General features: G+C 36.1%; 1 protein-coding gene across 1 annotated transcript in view; it reads right to left on the reverse strand.

Moving 5' to 3' along the window:
- Window positions 1-3,484: 3,484 nt before the first annotated feature.
- Window positions 3,485-23,189, reverse strand: part of CYP4V2 (cytochrome P450 family 4 subfamily V member 2) — a 33,030-nt gene continuing 13,325 nt past the window's right edge. Inside the window, exons 6-11 of the mRNA XM_034442668.3 lie at window positions 20,286-20,412; window positions 17,513-17,704; window positions 15,799-15,901; window positions 7,114-7,248; window positions 6,614-6,793; window positions 3,485-4,250 (exon numbers count right to left, since the gene is read on the reverse strand). Of these exons, the coding sequence (XP_034298559.2) occupies window positions 4,078-4,250; window positions 6,614-6,793; window positions 7,114-7,248; window positions 15,799-15,901; window positions 17,513-17,704; window positions 20,286-20,412 (910 nt within the window). The 3' untranslated portion in view covers window positions 3,485-4,077. The remainder of the gene's footprint in view (window positions 4,251-6,613; window positions 6,794-7,113; window positions 7,249-15,798; window positions 15,902-17,512; window positions 17,705-20,285; window positions 20,413-23,189) is intronic.

Raw genomic sequence — 23,189 nt, forward strand, 5'->3', positions numbered from 1 at the left:
AGCCTAACATGTTTACTTTTCAAAAAATCTTGCACAGTAAACATTGTTTCACCCTTTGCGGGGAAAAATATATAGTTGCTGTGGAAATTTGCTTTCCACAGTTTAGCATGAGAAATGTGGGAAGGAAGGGACGGAGTGAGTGAGGGAGGGAAGGCAATGTACATTGAGACTGCATCATAGTAGCTATGCATCAAAATGCATATTTAAAAATGAGACTATAGCTATGGCCACCATCATTGGGTTTTTTACCCCCTGGACACCCATGGATGGATGGGGAAAAAGAGAAAAGGAGAACAGAATGGCAAATAGATATTTTGCTATCTAATTATATATGTATATGCCAATATACTTCTTTCCACTGTGCTTAAAAAAATCAGATATTCGTCTTTGTGCATGTATGTATGTATGTATTTTTCACATTTTGAACTGCCCATCTCTGGGCAGTTAATATCCAAGAGTTTATACTAATTTAGCCTGAAATTGTGAAAAAGGGATAAGAAGAAATAAAGCTATCCTACTACTCTTGCTCTAAGAACAAAAATTAATCAAACAGAGAGGGGTCTGATTTGATTGCAGAGTTGCAATATGTTTGTCTTTGATTGCAGGGTTGAAATGTTTGTCTTTCTGCCTGAAAACAACCTGGCATATATTTGTAGCAAATGAATGTTCACAGTAATTCTAGAAGGAAAAAGCAAGAATTGAAACAATTGATGAGAAAAGACAGAATTTATCAGTTTGGGAACTACCCAAAGGAATGTGCAATGAACAGGATAATTTAACTAACTGACCTTCTTTTGGAAGTCGGACTTAACAAGCAGAGTTGGATAATTTAATAAAAATATATGTTGAATTCTATACTAAAGACTATAGTAACACTAATAGATTTATACAGAAAGATGGCCTTTTCAGCCATTCCAGCCAAAATCCATTTGAACAGGAGAGTGTTTATTTTTTTTATAGAAAGTAACAATTAAGGCTGTAACATAGATGTGTTCAGGATTGAGGCACATAATAATTAAGAATCCAAAAGTACCTTTTAAAAAAACAAATGATTTTATTGCAGCACTTTTACTAGTTTTGCTAGAGCACAATTATAAAACCTGTTTTTCATAATTGTTTATGAATCAAATGTTATACATTAATCCTGTAATACAGTATACAACTTTTCTATAGGCTCCATCAAAGCTGTGCATAAATTTTACTATATAAAGACAAGGTTCCTAGAGTGCTTGATATACTCAAATTCACTAAAAGTAGAAAATGAAGAGATATTGTACACCAGCAGCCCCCACCCTTGCGGCTTGGTGGCCCTCCTGTGGGGGAGGAAGAGAGGAAGTGGGCTGCACAAGTGGCGGGCCAGCGTGTGCACATACATGCAGCCCTTGCACGAGTGGTAAGCCAGCACGCACCCGCTGGGCCACCACTCACACAAATTGAGCTGCATGTGCACACACACGCTCCAGCCTGACAATCACATGGTCCAATTCCAAATAGACCATGGCCCGGCAATGGACTGTGTCCCAAATTGGGGACTCCTGCTGTACACTGTTCCTTTGCAAATGGTATCTCGAGCATGCTGTCCCACAATCAAGAGAAAATATTGAGCGTCAATATTGTCTTTGACAGATCTGTCCTTAAATATTATACAATAAATTCCTTTAACACCATCCAGATTAGTGATCATGTTTTATGACTGGTGGCAGAGTGGTTAGAATGCAGTGTTGCAGGCTGATTCTGCCCATAGTCTGGAATTCGATCCTCAGGGACTCAAGGTTGACTCAGCCTTCTATCCTTCCGGGTCACTAAAATGAGGACCCAGATTGTTGGGGGCAATATGCTCATTTTGTAAATTGCTCAGAGTGCTGTAAAGCAGGGGTCTCCAACTCCCAGTCCATGGACCTGCTATTGTCCACGGCATGCCATTAACCAGGCTGTACAAACAAGTGAAGCTCCATCCACAGGATGTAGGGAGCATGCAAAATCACCCACTCCATGGAAAAAACTTTCTTCATGGACCCAGTCCCTGATGCCCAAAAGGGGCCACTGCTGTAAAGCACTGTGGACCAGTATATAAGTCTAAGTGCTGTCGCTATTGCGGTAATGAAATCTTTAGATATATTACTTCTTGCGCAAACAAGGGTTTTCTTCTAACTCCTCTAAATATCAGTTTCATTAAATTACTTTTGGTCCTTGTGTGCTGACAGGAGAAAACCCTTTTCCTGATTTTTTTAAAAATATTTCAGGTCCTATAGTTGCCATTTTTGCATACCAGGTTCCAAAAATTTCTCATCTTTTCTTCAAAGACAGCTATTTGAGATTCCCACAGTTCAGTTCCCCAACCTTTCTGGTTTTGCAAGCCAGCTGGATGGGAAGAGAGGATAGTTCCATGCAAGCATCCATGCACAGCTCCATTTGTGCATGCACCTATCTTCTGCTCACACAAGTGGGAATACACACATGTACTCGCACTCCATTTCTGCGGCCCAGTTCCGAATAGTTCATGGTCCAGGAGTGAGCCAGGGCCCGGGGGTTGGGAACCCCTGATCCAGGTTACCCTTTTCCTTAGTTTTCTAGCTCTATAACATTATACTTCAAATGTAGCAGTTAAGATGTGTACATGATATTCAAGTTACAGACATATACATTTTTAGGTTCGTATTGCAACATTGGCTATTTTATTTTCAATCTCGCTTCCTAATAAATGGAATTTGCTTTTTTTATATAGTTGCAGAATTCATTCATTGAGCTATTGACTAGGATCCAAAATATTTTTTTCTCTCTAGTTGCAGACAATTCAGACCCAATCAGCAAACAAAAAAAAATTTTTTTTATCCAAGTTAATTATTTTATACTTAGACTGAAGTTACTGGCCACCAGGATGCACTACATTATTGTATTCATTATTTGGAAATTGAGACTTGGAAAGCCAAATTTTCTGTATGGGTTCAAAACCTTTACCGAATTTATGCACTTTTGCACTAATGCAATGACTATATATATATATATTGCATTAATTTCATGAGACATTCAGGTCCTGAAGTTTTTTTTTGTCATTTCACTGAATTTAGTGAGTTTAAAGCAGGGGTGAAATCCAGCAGGTTCTGACAGGTTCTGGAGAACAAGTAGTGGAAATTTTGAGTAGTTAGGAGAACCAGCAAATACCACCTCTGGCTGGCCCCAGAGTGGGGTGGGATGGGGGTTTTGCAATATCCTTCCCCTGGATTGGGTAGAAATGGAGATTTTGCGTATCCATCCCCTGCCATGACCACCAAGCCACACCCACAGAACCGGTAGTGAAAAAATGTGGATTTCACCACTGGTTTAAAGACTTCAGGAACTCTTCAGAACTGATTTTCAATAATAGTATTATTCATATACTATTACTATTGATAGATCTACTACATATATAGATTTACTACATATATTAGTGTGTGCGTATGCATGTGTGTGTGTGTGTACATACATAATACACAAATATATATTATTTGATTAATAGTATTAGATCAATAGTATTCTTTATTGGTAGCATTATACAGTTTGTAGATGACTAGCTCTTATCTCTAAGTCAAGATTATTAACAGGTTAAAAAACAAGTTTAAAAACATAAAAAACATTGCAGCAAAAATCCTTGAGGAACTCCATTACTTATTTCAGCCCAATGAAATTTCCCATTTATTCCTACTCTTTGCTTTCTTCAGGACTCCTAACTTCCATCATGAACCTTTAATGAGAAATTTCATGAGTAGAATAATGACCTAACATAGCAGTAGTAGGTTTAACGTATCATCCTTGACAATTGCTATATTACTATACTGTTATACACATACAGATGTATAGTGATTGATATATTACTATACTGTTATACACATACGGATGTATAGTGATTGATATATTTTGTTTTGTTTAGGTATAGTTAATTATTTGAGCATTGCTCCACAATCACAAAATTCTTTGATTGTAATTGTTTTCTAAAAGCAAATTACTTTCTTCATTGTCAGTCATCTTTATTGTCCATCCATCAAAATGCATGGTTTTATTGGTGAAATGATCGAATGTACTGCTCCTGTAATTTCTTAATTAAGAGCTGGGACTTGGTCTCTTTTTTAGCTGAATCCAGATGCCTTTGCTTGGACGAAGAATCAGTTCTGCAACCATACCAACGTCCTCACATTTCTGCTTCGTTTCAATCCAAAAATGTCGCATTATGGTTGCTAAAATTGTCTTTTCTTCTAGCAGGGCAAAGCGTTGACCTACATGAGTATCAAAAGTAAAGGCATTAATTGAACTATGATACTAAATATTTATTCTTTACTGATAATAATTATTCAATGTAACTCAACAACAGTCAAGATCTCAGATTCATTGACTAAGGCTGCACAGTACATGAAACTCCAATAATGGCTCAGCCAAAATATCATTGTGTGATATAAGGAGATGTATTCTAGCCTTATTAAGCAGCTAGCATCATTATACAGATGTCAAATCAAAGCCATCCCATTGGGTAAAATAGTGTAATAGGAAATGGACTGTACTATAGTAAACGCATTGAAAATAAATTTTATATCCTTCTAACATTGTCTTCAGCTGCCAATTTCTTGACTGTGGGACTTCTCAGAAGATTGATATTCTATCATTTTACTGAGTCTGTGAATCTTTGGGGTTAGGCTATCCATTGCTTTCAAACACAATTTGTTATAATCACCAAACCGGTGAAACTATTAATGAGAATAATCCATGCACTTGGTTGTTCTCATTAACCATGGTTAAATTATAATGATTACTCATATGTTAACATCATGGGCAATGAAGTTTGTTTGATGATAAAGGCCTCTTCTCCATTTAAAGGTACAAAAGAGAAGGAAGGAGCATGAGTACATGAATCTTTTGAAATCCAAATTGTGCCAAATCTGTCTTATATTAGATTTTATTTGCATATAGGGCCACCAATCAATGTCTGTACCCAATTCTTTCAATTCCTGTCTTGTTCTTAATTCTCCTTGATTATTCAACAGGTCTTTGTAAGTTTTCATTTTACCAATATCTAAAGCATTTGGATAAATTTGTGCCTCCATAGTGGATAACCATTCCGGAATTTTATCATAATGGTTCTTTTTTATCCCCTGCCATGTCTGTAGCAATGCTTCCCTGAATCTTAATTTATAAAGAATTTATTCATATTACAGGAAATCATGGATGCCGGTTCTATCTCAGCGATATGACTCAAACCTATTTTTTTCTAGTGCAAAATGCAAAATATTAGATTGAAATTACTAGTTTAATAAATAAATAAACAAATAAACTGAGTGTCTTTTTTATCTATATCTTATTCACATTTTTCTTCTAAGCACAAGCATAGAAAAGTAATATAATAATTGTAGGAATTAGAAGAAATATATAAATTATCTTCTATCTCTGTTCAGTACAGGATTCCATGAATGAATGGCTTAGAACCAAGACTCATTTAAAAACTTCCAGTCCTATTCTAAGCCAATGCTCCACTATTTATCAACTGGACATACTTCCATTTCCCTTTGACCTGCCTTCAACTTCTAAAGAAAACAAGTCTATCAATTCTAAAATGTATCAGCTTTTTAAATATTTGTAGAGTATTTTTATTCCTGGTCTTCAACTTCTCCTTTAGAAGCTAAATATTAGCTCTCTTTTAATTATTCCCCATATTACTAGGTTTCCATATCATTGTCATTATTTATTTGCCTTTATTATTTTTATAAATTTTATAAATAAGGCAGCAAACATATTTAATACTCCTGGGAGGTGGGTTGAGATAAGAGAGAGTCACTGGCCCAATCCTGCTTTCCTGCCTAAGGTGGGACTAGATTTCAGTCACCTGGTTTCTAACTTGGTGCTTTAATCTTAATCATCTTGGAAGCTGTCATCTAAACTAAGTCTAGCTTTGCCATAATTCTTTTAAAGTGTGATGTCTTGAGAGATCCTTCTTGATACTTTCTTCCAAGAAAGCAAGCATGAATTATGACACTTCTAGGAGCTATTCCAAATGTTTATACTGCCTGGTGAGACCACATTTGGAATACTGCATCAATCCTGGTCACCACGATACAAAAGAGGCCCTAGAGAAAGTGCAAAGAAGAGGAATAAGATGATAAGGGGTCTGGAAGCTAAATCATACCATGAATGATTGAGGAAACTAGGTATATGTAGTCTAATAAGAGAAAGACTAGTGGTAATGTGATAGCAGACTTCCAGTACAGTCCAGGGCAGTCACAGAGAAGAGGGAGTGGATATATTCTCCAAAACAGCAGAACAAGTACTATTGGATGGGAATTTTTAAGGAGAGATCCAACCTAGGAGAAATTTCTTGACAGTAAGAACAATTAATCAGTAAGAACAATTAATACCTTTGACGTTGTGGGTGCTCCAACACTTTCAAGAAGAGATTGGACAGGCATTTGTCTAGAATTATATAGGGACTCCTAGTTGAGAAGGGATTGTACTAGAGGATCTCTAAGCTCTCTTCCAACTCTATTATTCTATGTTCTAATGATTACCTCTTCTTTGGGAAAAATGTCATCATTAGAAGACATATAATTCTTCAGAGAACCAAGGGATATTCAACTTTGTTCTGTGTACATACCAATGCAATTCCTGGGCCCAGCAGAAAAAGGGATATAAGAATATGGGTGTCGTCCAGCGGAATTCTCAGGGAAAAAACGCTCTGGTCTGAATTCCTCTGGCTCTGGGAAATTGTCAGGGTCTCTATGCAATGCATATGGCAGGATTATGACATCAGTCCCCTTTGGTATCTTAAATCCTCCTGCCAAAGAAGAACAAATGTTTGTCATCCCAAGATAGCAATAGCACTTAGACTAATATATCACTTCATAGTCCTCTCTAAGTGGTTTACAGAGTCAGCATACTGCCCCCAACAAACTGGATTCTCATTTTACCAACTTCAGAAGGATGGAAGACTGAGTCAACCTTGATCTGGTGAGAATCGAACTGCTAAAATGCTGGCAGTTGACAGTCAGCAAAATTAGCCTGCAATACTGCATTGTGCTGTGCCACCACAGCTCTTAAAGTTGATACAGTCCAATAGCACAAAACTTTTTCCTTCAACCTGTTTGGACTACCTACTGATATAGCATTCCTCATTCAGAATACGGGCAAAAAATGGAACAGAAGGGAAAAGACGAAGTGCTTCTTTAATGACACACTCCAGATATCGCAGTTTTTTCAAATCTTCCATTGTGATATGATGGTCAGAATCACCTGATAAAAAAACAAAAATATGTTAGCTCAATAAGGTAATCATTACAGAAGAGTTATTAATTCAGATACAAAAACATTTGCATGCTTGTGGTAGAGCAGCTTTAGTTGCCAAAATATGTTAGAATAATGTCCTTATCAGAGAACACTGTGTATGGCACAAGACTGGTCATCTAATTTAGATATAGGCACTATTTATTTTAAAAGTGATAAATGAAAGTCTTGTTTAACCAGAATAAGGACTAGGAACTGAGCATGTCTAGCCTAATGAAGAGAAGTCAAGCTAGCAATATTTGAGGGGTTGTCACAGAGAAGAGTCAACCTCCAAAGCAGATGAGGGCAGGACAAGAAGTAATGAATGGAAGGTCATCAAAGAGAGATTCAATCTAGAATTAAGAAGAAATTTCCTGTCAGTGAGAACAATTAATAAGTGGAATGGCTTGCCTCCAGATGTTGTGGGTGCTTCATCACTGGAGGTTTTCAAGAGATTGGACAGCCATTTTTTCCAGAATTGTATAGGGTATCTTGCTTAAGCAGGGGTTGGACTAGAAGATTTCCAAGATCCCTTCCACCTGTGTTATTTTGTAATTCTGTATCAAAGTCTATGGATCAATCTAATGAAGATCATAGTCAATGGGAACTTGGAATGTGAGAAAAGTGAAAGATAAAGAGGATGAAATGAAAGAAAGACAAATAAAGATGTTGTGTATTTGTGAAGCTAAAAGGAGGAAATATGTGATAGTTCTGACCAAGGGGAGTCTGTGTTGTGAAGTAGAATTAGTGTCAAAAAGAAAAGATATAACTTTAATTATGAATGAAGAGGGGTAAAATCATGATTTTGGTATAAATTGTTGTCATCTAGAAGTGTTGTGGGTGTCTATTAAAATAGGAATTCATAGGCTGGTGACAGACTCATGTTACACCCTAGGGGATAGTGATAGTGAAATAATAGGTTTCAGGGAAAGTGCCTTAAGATCAAAGAAGATAAAAGTGTCCAGGAAGGATGGAAAATTCTGTTGAATGAGCACAATTGCAAACAACTCCCATAAGGAAGTTAAATGGGAGAAGTATAAAGAGACAGACACAGACTTGTATAAAACACTGAAGAGACTTGAACCAGGAAATGGGAGGAAACATAAGTAAACAAAAATGCAGATTAGTCTCTAGAAATGATAAGAATTCTGACAGAAAGGTTAAAGCTCAAAACAAGCTGATGTTTGCGAGATACCCTAAACAGCAAAAAAGGGTTCTTTGGGTATTCTAGAAATAAAAGGAAAGGAAAAGAGAGCGTAAGTCCATTAAGAGAAAAAGTGTTGAAGCAGTGATGGGTGAAAGTAGAAACAGAACTTCTGATACAGAATTACAATTAGTTTGCAGCTGTCTTTTCTCAGAAGAGAAATGGAGCCCAGGTTAGTCATTGCTATGCCTCTGGTGAAACAAGGAACAGCACCTCAGGATAGACAAGACAATAAACTTAGCTCATTTAATTAAATTCACATTTCCAAAATAAGATGGAATATCTCTCAGGAAACTAGTGAAGTAGTACAGATCCACTCTTAATGATCTTTGAGAATTCCTGGAGGACTGTGAAGGCCCAAAACATTAAAGGAGAAAAAATGCCATTCCTTGCTTCAAAAAGGAGAATTCGGAGGAACTGGGAAATTACAGAATTTGACATCTACTGTACATTGGGCAATGTCCTCAAAGAAATTATTCAATATCCCGTTTCTGACACCTTAAATAGGCAAACTAAAATTAACAGGAACCAGTATGGTTTGTTGCAAACAAATAATGCCAGGCTAACATTATCTGCTTTTGATAGAGTAGCTATCTTAATAGATTAGGAATTGTCACAATTTAGAATTCAACAAAGATTTTGATTCATAAAGTAGCAATATATGGAACAGTCCTTTCCAACTCTATGATTCTATGACACTACATAAGTTTTAGAGTCATTTGTAGAATGAATGAGAATAGTTTGACAAATATCTTCTTAGGAAAAGATATTTTTCTTTGAATGTAAAGCTGGAGCACAAATCTATTGAAGTTCATACATTTATACTAGACAACTCATGCCCTGGTGGGTTATCATTTCAGAGATATTTCCTTACTTAAACAGAGAAACAAGGGCGGGTTAAAAAAGCAGTGAAAGAAGCAGCAACTTCTGACTTCCCACCAGCTTCCCCATTGAGTTTCCTTGTGAGAATCTGACAGGGATTATCAGAATTATTCCTTCCTTCCTTTCTTCCATCTTTACCTTCCTTCCTCCCCTCCCCTCCCATCTCCTCATCTCCCCTCCCCTTTCCAGTGGGCAGGTAAGTGGCTGCAGCTGGTTGGGGAAGAGAATGAGGAAATGCAAGACTGGCTGAAAAATTGCCACTAAATTGAAAATAAAGTTCACGTGACTATGGTAGCCAGTAGCACTGAAGCTGCCAGAACATCTCCAGATTTCATTTCATCGGGAATCATGGATCCCAGATTTTGGACATTCTTTAAGTTAACCTACTTAAGATACCTTGGTCCAAAAATTGTTGCTCTATGATGCACCATTTCACCCAGCTAAAAGTCATGACAAGAGTTTTAGCAGTATATAGATTATAGAGTTAAAGTCTGATTGCTGAATATGACAAGACTATTAGGGTAAAGCATGTGTGGAAATAAATATAATACTTAGTGATGCAGCATTAAGCAGAGAGTAATATGTTCCACTGGCTGTTCAGTGTATTTATGACAAATAAATAATGAATGTAATGATATTGAAGTTGGGGATATGAATATTTGTGCATTTTTGTTGCAGATAATGCTGTGTCACTGGCCAATGTTTTACAGCAAATTTTACATGGATTATGTGTTTTGACAAGGAATCTATCAAAAGCCAAAATGATTGTGTTTGATAGAGAAAATGGATGATTGAAACTTAGACCTAGAAAGTGAAAAAATAGAATAAGTAGATCAATTTTTGTACTTTGATAGATTAACTAAAGATCAGAAAAAATGGAAAATCATTTCTAAAGGTGGAGAAATGTGATCTGAAGAATAAGTGTCAAAAGAAATTAAATGATGACTTCCGGTTTAGCACCACGGCGATCCAGTCGGGGAAATAGCGGGGCTCTGATGAGCCCCGCAAGAACCCTGACTGTTAAGCCGCTGCCGACAGCTCTGCAGACCTATCCTGTCCTGTAGGGACAGGGGAAAGAAAGGGACACTTTGGATGGCCGAGAGGAACGGGCAAGTTCCTCGGGGCCGGAGGAAACCCTCTGAGTCGGCGGCTGGGATGCGGCAGCCATGCGGCTGCCTCGAAGCCGGGGCAAACCGGGAAAGCACTGTGCAGGAAGAAGATTGGCGAAAAAAGATTGAAGTGTTTGGAAGCCGGTTGAGTGATATTAACCTAGGTGGGAACAGCGCTCAAAAAATGGACTTTTACAATTGTGCCCTTAGCCTTAATTAGCGGCTACGGATTATTGGGGCAAGAAGACTTAGTAAGATAATTTGCGGGAGGAAGAGACCCATCAAGGAGTTATTTTTATTATGGATTGATTTGGAATAACGATCTGTTGGAAAGTTACAAAACTTTGAAATCTCTTTAAATTGGAATGGACTACTTTTGGAGAGAGAAAGAGGGGAGAGGCGATAAGCAGGAAGTTTTAAAAACTAAGGGGAAAGGACAAGCAGACAATTATACAATGGACAAAATGGAGGATTGCCGTGACGAAGTGAAAGTGTAAATTGGGATTGCTTTTGGCCTGAAAGAGAAACAAATTTGCTACCTAAATTGGATTACTTTGAACAACCAAGGAGATTTGACTCTGGGGATTCCCAATCTGTCTATTGGTGGTTTCATTGATGGAAAGAAAAAAGAAATAAAACGAAACAATTAAAATTGAACTAGTAGGTGTGGCAACAAAAGAAAATGGCATAGCAACAAAAGAAGGGACGATGATACTATCTATGGAACAGATGTTACAAAAGAGCTAAACTTTACAGTTTTTAATTTTGATAATATAGAACTTGAAAAGGAATAGTTTTGGACAGATGGAAAAAGGAAGAAATAGAATATAGCTGGTTGTGAGATAAGAAAAATAAAATAGTTTGATTAAAAATGGAAATGTAATGTTTAAATTTTGGAATGAGGCTTGAATATTAATAGGAAGTGTTTTTTTCTTTTCTTTTCCTTTTCTTTTCTTCTTCGTTTCCTTTTTTCTTTCTTTTCTTTCTTGTTTAAGTATAAATAAGAATAAATAAACTAAACTTGTTGTCTCTTTATTTTTTACTTTTTATTTCCATTCCTTTAAAATTTGACTATATATATACATATATATCAATCTGGTCATAAAACAAGAATATAAATGATTAAATGAGAACAGGAGGTCTTAAATATTTAAATGAATTTTGAATATTAACAGGAGTTATTAATATATTTAATAACTAGAGAAAATTGATTTTGAGGCGGATAAAAATGTTGCTTTTATAGAAAAATAAGAATAAATATGTAATGGGACGAATTTAAGGAAAATTTATAATCCAGGAGAGAATATGTAAGAAGATATTTGTTGTAACACGTTTCTATTTTAAATTGGCGGGAGATATGGAGGAGAATATGTTGGAAAAGTAACTTATGTAATATACTGTGAACCAGCTAAAATAAAACATTTAAAATAATAGATGTAGGAGTGGAGGAAAGCATGCTGGTAATCAGCGACAATAGATTTAGGAGTGGAGGAGATTATGCTGGAAATCAGCCAAAATAAAGTAGATTGGGAACTAGATAAAATTATAGATGGAAACATGGAATGAATGATAATGTGAACCGATTCTGAAGTGATTTTATGTAAAATGAGAAGCGTATTTCATGACAAGATTAAGGAAATTAGATGTAAATCAATAGAGGTTAAAATATAGATTTGATGAAATGGGTCTCAAGATTAAGGAATATATATATGAAATTCTGATTGACAAAATGATAAAAATTTAGAATAGTGTTTATTTGGAAATGAAAGATTGTATACAAAAAAGAGCTGTGTTTATTTGTGATTTAAGATTTGTGGTGATACAATAGAAAGCCAAGTGTTTAGAATGAGATTTTAGATTGTATGATAAAAAATTGGTGATTTGATGTGGGTTTTTTTTCTTTTTAAAGATGTAAATGGATGAAATTTGGAATCAAATTGGTTAAAGAAGTCTGGGCAATTGTACTTATCTAATACCGGACCAAACCTTTGCTCTTAAAAGATGTATTTTATGTTTAAGATGTTTAAAAACAAATAAAATATTTTTTTTTAAAAAAGAAATTAAATGACTTTGGGATTCAACTGGATTCAACTCGCGGCGAGACAGTAGGGGAATTAGCGGGCTCTGATGAGCTCCGCGAAAACCCGGATTGACGAACCGCTGCCGAGGGGTCTTCGGACCAGAACCATCCTGTAGGGACAGGGAAGGAGAGGCACCTCAGAAGACCAAGAGGAACAGGCAAGTTCCTCGAGGGTCAGAGGAATCTCTCTCCAATTCAGCACCATTGCAGCTGTCAAGAAGCTGGGGCAACCGGACTAAGTATTGAGCAGGAGCGGTGAATGCAATGGAATTTTTGAAGCCGGGTGAGTGACAGCCAAACCACAGGCGAAATAACAACAACAAAATTATTTTAAAACCTGAAACCCCCAGCATAAAACTAGCGGCTAACGGGCATGGGGGAAGAAAACAGGATATAAGCGGAATTTAAAGGGACAAAAACCCGAATAGAAAATTGACCTTTGAATAAAATTAACTGGAAACTTTTAAGAATTAGAAGAAATAACCTCAAAATTGACTAAAGGATTGGAAAGAAAATAAATAGATCCTTTCTTGTTGAAGACTAAGAAAAATAAATCCCTGCAACAGAAGTGCTTTATACCTAAAGATAAGATAAAGAAGAAGAAGAAAAGGAAAAAGAGGGGGAAAGTATTGTTTAATTTGAATTGGACTACAAAACTGATTTGGTATTTTTAAAGTTAAAAAGAAGAAAAAAAGAAGATTGTTAACAAAGATTGATACAAAATGGACACTCTGTTAAACAATTAAGAGAATTGTGGATTCTAGAGAGACATCTTCAGGAGAAAAAAGAGCACTGCAATTTGGAATCTTTGTTTTGGAAAACTTTGATCTATTATCAGTGATAATAGTCGGGAGAACTTTCGGGGAGGATTGCTTTGTCTGCAAGAGACTTGACTTGGGGAAAAAAAGGAAAACAATGGAACTTTTAAATCTGGAACAATACTAATACAAAAGGAATAAAGTGGCACAGGAAATGAGAGAAATGATGGAAATGATGTACTTGTCGTGGAAAGCGGAAATAAGAGGAATAATTACGATGCTTCATGGAGAATCGAAACTTGAGGATCCAAAAACTGAGAGAGAGCATGTTCAAGCTGACAAGGAAACAAAGATGGAGAAGCAAGACACAGAGACTGAAAACAAATGAAGATGATAAAGACAATGAAATTAACTTTGGAAAATTAATTGAATATATGGATAGTAATAATAAAAAGGAGGTTTTTAGAGATTACATTGGGATTAACAATGGAAAAAACAGAAAAGGCAGAAAGAGACAAGGAAGGAGAGAAGGGATGAATAGAAAGAACACAAAAAACTTAAATGATTACACTGGAATTAACAGTGAAAAGAAAAAAAGGAGGAAAAGGATGGGAAACAACAGGAAATGCAGGGCAATATAGAAGAGTCCAGATTTGTGAAATACAGAATGATTACACTGGGATAAACAGTGGCTTAAATAATGGGGAAGTAAGAAAAGGAGAAAAGAGATGGGAAACAATGGGAAATTTAGAGCAAAAGAGGAGAGCTCAAGATTTCAAAGTACAAAAGAAAAAAGGGAAAGAAAAAGTTAAAAATAAAAATGGGAAGGGAGAAAAAGAAATGAAAGAGAAAGATGCTATATGTATTTAGAATTGAAATATGAATTGTAATAAAAAAATGGGAAACGATTTGATTGCAATGAAATGAATAATTGAAATATTTGTATTGTATTTTTGAAACTTAGATAATGATAAACTATGTTTTTTTAAATTTTTTTTAAGAAATATGAATAAATTTAAATTGCAACAATTGAAATACCTTTAATAGTATATGGTGGTGAAAGTAGAAAGGATTAAATTGTGGATTGGATAACAACTAGAATATTTTTAAAGTTAATTAGGGAAACTGTAATGGTTGAAATATTTTCAATTCTATAATGTGAAGAAAGTAGAAATGATTAATTGAAATAATTGAAATACTTACAAATACTTACAATACTTACAAATACTTACAAATACTTACAATCATGTTGAAAGCAGAAATGGCTACAATTAATTGATTTGTAAGGAATTGGATTGCATGGAAATAACTGGAATATTTATGTTTATATTAATTAATATACAAAAAAGAGTTATATAACTAACTGATCTATACTAAAATGTTGGATTTGTATTATCAAAGGAAACGTATGTTATAAAATAAGCGGATTTATTATTATTATAAGAATTAAAACTACTGTAAATTACATAACTAACCAAGGTGAGGCTAGATATACAAATAGATGACAGTGGGAAGGGGTATAATATAGAATAGAAGGGAAAAACTGAATTTGATTATGATTAGAGATGAGAATGAAGGGTAATATTGGTTTTTTAAAAAATAGATAAGAAATGAATATGGCGAAAAGGTAATATGGAAATTGTAAATTTAATTGAAATGACTAAATACTGTCTAAATTTGTGAACCAGCAAAAATACTCTGTTCAAAAAAAAGATTGTATGTTTGTGTTTGTCTAAAAAAATAAAAAAACTTGATAAAAAAAAGAAATTAAATGACTTCATACAAATGTGTCCTTCCTCCTCCTCGTTTAAATTAGTTAAAAGAACAAAAGACAATGTAGACGTGACATAGAAGTGGTTGAAGCAAGGATAATCTGCAAAGCTAGAAAGATATGTAAAGGTGTTAGGTAATTAGCTATATTTCTTTTTCATTTTAAATGTCTTACTATATCTCAATCTTTTTCTGTGCTTTATAATGCTGCTCATCCCAAAAACAAACATATGATGTATATGCAGTGTTTTGGAGCTACTCTTCATATGGCCAGGAATAGAAATTTTGATTCAATATTTCAAAATATTTTCCAAACCAGTTTTGACTGAAGTGTAGCTTCAAAGATCAAAGCACAAACATCTTAATAACATTTCTATCAGCATAAAAACCTACCATAATAATAATAATACAGCCTATGATTCTTCTGGCATTTTCTAAAGCCTCATGGGCTAGTAAATTGATATTTGGGTTTTTATTGTTAATAAAGAAACTGGCTAACTTTCTACAGATGCTTCTCTTAAAGAAAAACAATGGAACTCGCCTTCATGGGCAAAAGGCATAATATTTATGAATTATCAAGATTATTTTTCAAATGTCAGATTTTAGAGTTCCTTATTCTTCTGGATATAATATTTCTGACTGGTTACATAGAATCTATGTGAATTCTGTTCTCTCCTGGAATTATACTAAAATGCTTAAGGGGAAAGAAACATTTACCAAAAACTTCATCCAGTTCATTGTGAACTTTTCTTTGGATTTCTGGATGCCTTGCAAGTAAGTAAATAGCCCAGTTCAAGGCAGCAGCAGTGGTATCATGACCCTAGGAGGAGAAATTTCAATCTATAAAACTTTATTACATGTTTCTTAACTTGGCATCTTGTCAAAGAGTTATGATACAATTACCAACTGCAAACGCTAATAGCCATGCTGGTTGGGAACGAAGGAAGCTGTCACCCTGGTACATCTCAATATCATTAGGCCAAGGAAGTCTGCATAATTGTATGTCAGTTGATGCAGTTCAGCCAAAATCAGACACACAATTATCTCCCTGAAATCAATGGGTATCACAATACTTATCTTTGGCAGATTCACAGCAATACTTTTGCTTTTAAATAGCTATGTTGGAAGGACAACATGAAATTACAGTGCAAAATGCAATCATGAATGAAACCTTGATCCAAGTACCAAAATTTAAAGGGGGCAAAAAAAAGGGGCAGAGAGCTTGATTAAAAGGACCAACGTATTTTGACTGTGTAATATATATTGCCCACTAATGGACAACTGAACATTAAGGCCAATCTCATGAAAGACTTGCAGATAGCTGTTACATTTGCTTCCCAAGATGCTCAAAGCATCCATCTACAATAGGGCTGTCAAGCCTCTGGTCCACGGGCCAGATGCGTCATGTGCTAGCCACACCCACGCCCGGTTAGTGAAGGGGAAAAATATGTCACATCATGACGCCATGAGTTTGACACTCCTGATCTACAATATAACGTGAAGCATTGCCCAGTTCTATTAGGTATGGTGCAGCCTGGAACAAGATCTTGTTTTATTTTTTATTTTATTTTATTTTATTTTTGATGTTTCTACCACAAAGAGAAAGAAGGAAGCATGTGGGAGTTCCTTTGTTTGCATGTATCTGTCAAACACAGCAACTCCTACATGCTTCATAAAATTACCAAAGATCCAAAGAAGGAACAATCTGAAATGAAGGCGCTGTTAAATTTAAAAATTTTGGAAAGGTTGAAAGTGAGGTAAAAAAATAAGGAGGTGATGCTGAATTTATTCCCAACAAAAATTCTGTAGTTTTGCTTGTCTGTTTGTTTCTTGCTGACATGGAAGAAATTAATCTTTGCTTTTTTCAACTAAATAAAAAGACATGGGGATATGCTATACTGACAATGGTTACCAATTGCTGTTGGAAGAAATACAGGAGTGACAAAATAAGAACTTGAGGGGAGGGGCACAGACAGAACTCTAGGGCTTGAATTTCCACCTTTAAATTGTTTTCTTCTCGGTTTTTATTATTGTCTTCAAAGCCCTGAACCATAATGGGTGTGCTAGGTGGCTCTGATGGAAATAAGTGCCATATAATGAGTCTCCCTTCTGGAGATCTTCCTTCCTAAGAGAGCCTAGTTAAAGCCTTATTCTTCCAGTGGGTGTATAATACTGATAGTTATTAATCTTGGTCACATAATGTGGATAAAAAAAACCTTGGTGTCTTAAATATTAGCTGCCATAAGGATGTTTGCCAATATGGCAGAACGTAAAATAAACATAGTTAAATGTTAGCATATTACAACTGGTAGCCTAAGAAAAAATAATTTATTATGATTTATAGTCTTATAGAGGAAAGCCATGGCATTCAAAAGAGAAATTATCTAATTTCCAGTGGTCTCTTTGCAGTTGTGTTCTGATCACTCTGTACCTCAAACATAAACGTATCCGCTTCCTCTCGTATACTGGCGTAATTCAACTTCTTCCCATCTTCATCTCTGGCATTCAGAAGCATATCGAGGAAAGCTCTCCTCTCTTTGTTCTTTCTTAGGTGATTGCTGCTGGCAGCACCATTTTGATATTGCTCCTGTTGCTTTATTTTGCACACTTTTTCTTCAATAACCTTAGAGAGTGGCGAGAAAATACCATTTATTATGTATAATTCAAGATAGGCTATGTGCAACACCATGCAAAACTACAGGTAGTCCTCAATTTACAACAAAATTTATGTTGCTAAGCGAGACAATTGTTAAGTGAATTTTGCCCCATTTTTATGACCTTTCTTGTCACAGTTGTTAAATGGATCACTGCAGTTGTTAAGTTAGTAACACTAATACTAATTTCTAGGTTCTACCATATCTCATGACCTAAAATGGACACCCAACATCAAAAACGTCATCAAAAAAGCACAACAAAGGCTGTTCTTTCTGTGCCAACTCAGAAAGCTCAAACTGCCCAAGGAGCTGCTGATACAGTTCTATAGAGTCTGTCTGTCATCTGCACCTCTATAACTGTCTGCTTTGGTTCTGCAACCCAACAAGACAGATACAGACTTCAGAGCATAATTAAAACTGCAGAAAAGACAATTGCTACCAACTTGCCTTCCATTGAGGACCTGTATACTGCGCGAGTCAAAAAGAGGGCTGTGAAAAATTTACAGACCTCTTGCATCCTGGACATAAACTATTTCAACTCCTACCCTCAAAACGACACTATAGAGCACTGCACACCAGAACAACTAGACACAAGAACAGTTTTTTCCTGAACACCATCACTCTGCTAAACAAATAATTCCCTCAACACTGTCAAACTAGTTACTAAGTCTGCATTACTATTAATCTTCTCATTGTTCCTATCACCCATCTCCTCTCATTTATGACTGTATGACTGTAACCTTGTTGCTGTGTCCTTAAGATTTATATTGACTGTTTCCCTATGACTATCATTAAGTCTTGTACCTTATGATTCTTGACGAGTATATCTTTTCTTTTATGTACGCTGAGAGCATATGCACCAAGACAAATTCCTTGTGTATCCAATCACACTTGGCCAATAAAGAATTCTATTCCATTCCATTCCATTCCATTCCATTCCATTCCATTTAACAACTGCAGTGAATATAGCTTGCCCATTGATTTTGCTTCTCAAAAGTTCACAAAAGGTGATCACATGACTCTGAGGCACTACAACCATCATAAATATGAATAAGTTGCCAAGCATCTGAATTTTGATCATGTAACAATGGAGATGCTGCAACAGTCATAAGTCTGAAAAATGGTCGTCACTTTTCTCAGTGCTACTGTAACTTTGAAGTCACTAAATGAACTGTTCTAAGTAGAGGACTACCTGTAATGAACAGTATCTCTTAAGAGAAGAATTATGCATTCTGATGGTAAATAAAGGGAAAATGCAACCACCAGTATTAGGCAGACCTAGTTGGGCATTTCCTTGCTATCTAACATGTAGGATCAGGCTCAAGCTACAAATGTTCTGTGAAAATCAATCTGAATAGAATAACACAGTGGAAACTGGATCTCAAAGAACAGAATCTCTTGTTCCATTCATCAGTATATTGAAAAACTCATTGAATTTGGTACTGTAAGTTTAAAAAGTTTTAAAGGATTAGGGAGAACCTTTCAAGTGCTCACCAACCTCAAGGTTGTATTCTGTCTGTCTGTCTGTCTGTCTATCCTCTTTCCCCCAAAATAAGACATCCCCTGATAATAAGCCCAATCGGGCTTTTGAGTGCATAGCAATAAAGTCAAATGCTTATTTTAGGGTTCAAAAAAATATAAGACAGGTCTTATTTTCAGGGAAACACGGTATACATCATGTATCTATCTACAAAATTTAGAGATATATCTAAATTTCTGAAGACTGTTTGAAAATTTAGAGACTTCAGGTTCCCTGAAATCTTATACCTGCTCAGGATTCAGACAAAAAGCCAAACTCAAACACTGACCCTAAAATACTTGGTCGTAAATGGAAAGGTAGGCAAAGGGCTTTTATGAGTACTAGGAAAATACCCCAAATCCTCTATATACCCACATATAGAGACTTTTCTGGTGGTGACAGAGCAGTAATAGTAGGTTTAGATAGGATAAATTATTGGTCCAAGAAACTCTAGATTCAAACTGTGAAACAACCACAAAGAACAATAGACATTTGATGATTTGGTCATGATTTCTCAAGCCTTTAGCCTCTATAAGGGTAAAGTAGGAAATATATTTTAAAAAGGTTTTACTGAAGTAGCAGAAAAAATACAATAAATCAGATGAAATGTTTTAAATACTGATGTGTGTTTTACTGATAAAGATTCACACAAGACATTCCTTCCAAGCTGTTCTCTCAAGCCAAACTCCCCACTCATTCACTGTTTTCTCAAAGCAAACGTGCTGCATTACTGTGCTTTGCACAGCTTTTGGGATGTCTCTCAGTTACCTCAGAGAACTGCTGGAGTTGCTATTGGTGGAGCAGGGAGAGAAATCCCAAAAGTGACATGAATTAGGCTGCTGCCTCTCTCAGGGAGAAGAATCATATAGACTCCATGGTGCAAAGCTTCTCATCAAGATGAAATGAGGCCACCTCCCACAGGCCTAATACTCAGATGAATGTCAAATACGAATCTAAAAGAGGCATGATTGCAAAAGCTGTATAGAAATAAGTTCACAAGCTGTGACATAAAGAGGCATTCTGGAACTCACTTTATCCGTAAAGCTATGAAGTATCTTCAGGTTCATGTAATGTTGCCTTCCTTCTCCAAATATATTGTAGAAAAGGTTGGGCCAAAGCCATGGTGATTTCTGTCGATGATGAATTAGATCACTCATACTAGAGTAACAAACAACAAAGTTATAATACTTTTGTAGAGTTTGCTGGCTATTTATATGCATTATTAATATTACCGATTTCTGGTCATGAGACATCTTCAGAAGAGAAATGAAGTCAGGGAACACCAAGAACTTAGCATGTAGTAAATTCATTATGTGAAGGTATAGTGTACTTTTTAGCTACTAAATGTTAAAAGACTAGATAATGGACTAATTGACATCCCTTAGCTGGCTTGGTCTTCTGCCATAACGTTGTTTTGTAACCATAAAATGTGCAATAAATCATTTGACATATAGCTTGCTTATGATGTTCAACAGGGTACAAAATGCTCAACCAGTTTTGTCTCATTTTTGCATAATCTATATGCAAAACCTATAATCTATAAATGTAAAACTAATTTGTCAGTTCTGGGACTTACTAACTGGACTTCATTAATTTCTAACTGTCTATTAGAAAATATATATATATATATATATATATATATGTGTGTGTGTGTGTGTGTGTGTGTGTGTGTGTGTGTGTGTTTTCTGAGGTTTTCGCAGGTGTTTGTATGTAGGTCTTTGGTTATTCGGGTTTTCTCCCGCGTAAAATTGGAGGTGTCTTGGCAACGCTTGGCCAATTTTACGCGGGAGAAAACCCGAATAACCAAAGACCCACACACACACACACACACACACACATATGTGTGTCTTCTTAAGTTTTCGCGGGTGTGCATATGCAAAAAATTAAAATCTTGGGTGTTTTCCCGCGTCATTATAAATAAGTTGGTTAAAATATTTAAAATCCTGGTTAAAATCCCAGCTTAAAATCTTCTAAAAATCCTTACAGAGCATTCTGCAAGGTCCTTTAAAACCTCAGCTAAAATCCTACCAGTGACTGTAGAAACAGAGCCTGAAGATGACAGGGTTGTGAGCCTGTCAAAACGTTGCTTTAAGAAAAACTTTTAAAGTCACTGGTAGGATTTTAGCTGAGGTTTTAAAGGACCTTGCAGAGTGCTCTGTAAGGATTTTTAGAAGATTTTAAGCTGGGATTTTAACCAGGATTTTAAATATTTTAACCAACTTATTTATAATGACGTGGGAAAACACCCAAGATTTTAATTTTTTGCATACATACATACATACATACATACATACATATTGACAAAGAAATAAAGGGAGACTATTTGGGTAGGCCAAGTTGCTTTGATAGAAAACCCATATACAGATGAAACTCGAAAAATTAGAATATCGTGCAAAAGTTCATTTATTTCAGTAATGCAACTTAAAAGGTGAAACTAATATATGAGACAGACTCATTACATGCAAAGCGAGATAGTTCAAGCCTTGATTTGTCATAATTTTGATGATTATGGCTTACAGCTCATGAAAACCCCAAATTCACAATCTCAATAAATTAGAATATTGTGAAAAGGTTCAATATTTTAGGCTCAAAGTGTCTCACTCTAATCAGCTAATTAAGCCATAACACCTGCAAAAGGTTCCTGAGCCTTTAAATGGTCTCTCAGTCTGGTTCAGTAGGAATCACAATCATGGGAAAGACTGCTGACCTGACAGTTGTGCAGAAAACCATCATTGACACCCTCCATAAGGAGGGAAAGCCTCAAAAGGTAATTGCAAAAGAAGTTGGATGTTCCCAAAGTGCTGTATCAAAGCACATTAATAGAAAGTTAGCGGACTGGAAAAGTGTGGAAGAAAAAGGTGCACAAGCAGCAGGGATGACCGCAGCCTGGAGAGGATTGTCAGGAAAAGGCCACTCAAAAGTGTTGGGGACTTTCACAAGGAGTGGACTGAGGCTGGAGTCAGTGCAAAAAGAGCCACCACACACAGATGGATCCTGACATGGGCTTCAAATGTTGTATTCCTCTTGTCAAGCCGCTCCTGAACAACAAACAACGTCAGAAGCGTCTTACCTGGGCAAAGACAAAAAGAATTGGTCTGTTGCTCAGTGATCCAAAGTCCTCTTTTCTGATGAGAGCAACTTTTGCATCTCATTTGGAAACCAAGGACCCAGAGTCTGGAGGAAGAATGGAAAGGCACACACTGCAAGATGCTTGAAGTCCAGTATGAAGTTTCCACAATCTCTGTTGATTTGGGGAGCCATGTCATCTGCTGGTGTTGGTCCACTTCATTAAGTCCAGGGTCAACGGAGCCGTCTACCAGGAGATTATGGAGTACTTCATGCTTCCTTCCGCAGAGGAGCTTTATGGGGATTCTTTTTCCAGCAGGACTTGGCACCTGCCCACACTGCCAAAAGTACCAAAACCTGGTTCAATGACCATGGGATTACTGTGCTTGATTGGCCAGCAAACTCACCTGACCTGAACCCCATAGAGAATTTATGGGGCACTGCCAAGAGAAAGATGAGAGACATGAGACCGAACAATGCAGAAGAGCTGAAGGCCGCTATTGAAGCATCCTGGTCTTCCATAACACCTCAGCAGTGCCACAGGCTGATAGCATCCATGCCACGCCGCATTGAGGCAGTAATTGATGCAAAAGGGGCCCAAACCAAGTACTGAGTACATATGCATGCTTATACTTTTCAGAGGTCCGATATTGTTCTATGTACAATCCTTGTTTTATTGATTTCATGTAATATTCTAATTTTCTGAGATTGTGAATTTGGGGTTTTCATGAGCTGTAAGCCATAATCATCAAAGTTATGACAAATCAAGGCTTGAACTATCTTGCTTTGCATGTAATGAGTCTAATCTCATATATTAGTTTCACCTTTTAAGTTGCATTACTGAAATAAATGAATTTTTGCACGACATT

This window comes from Pantherophis guttatus, chromosome 8 (assembly GCF_059756535.1).
Source record: "Pantherophis guttatus breed Tessera chromosome 8, ASM5975653v1, whole genome shotgun sequence".
Lineage (NCBI taxonomy): Eukaryota > Metazoa > Chordata > Lepidosauria > Squamata > Colubridae > Pantherophis > Pantherophis guttatus.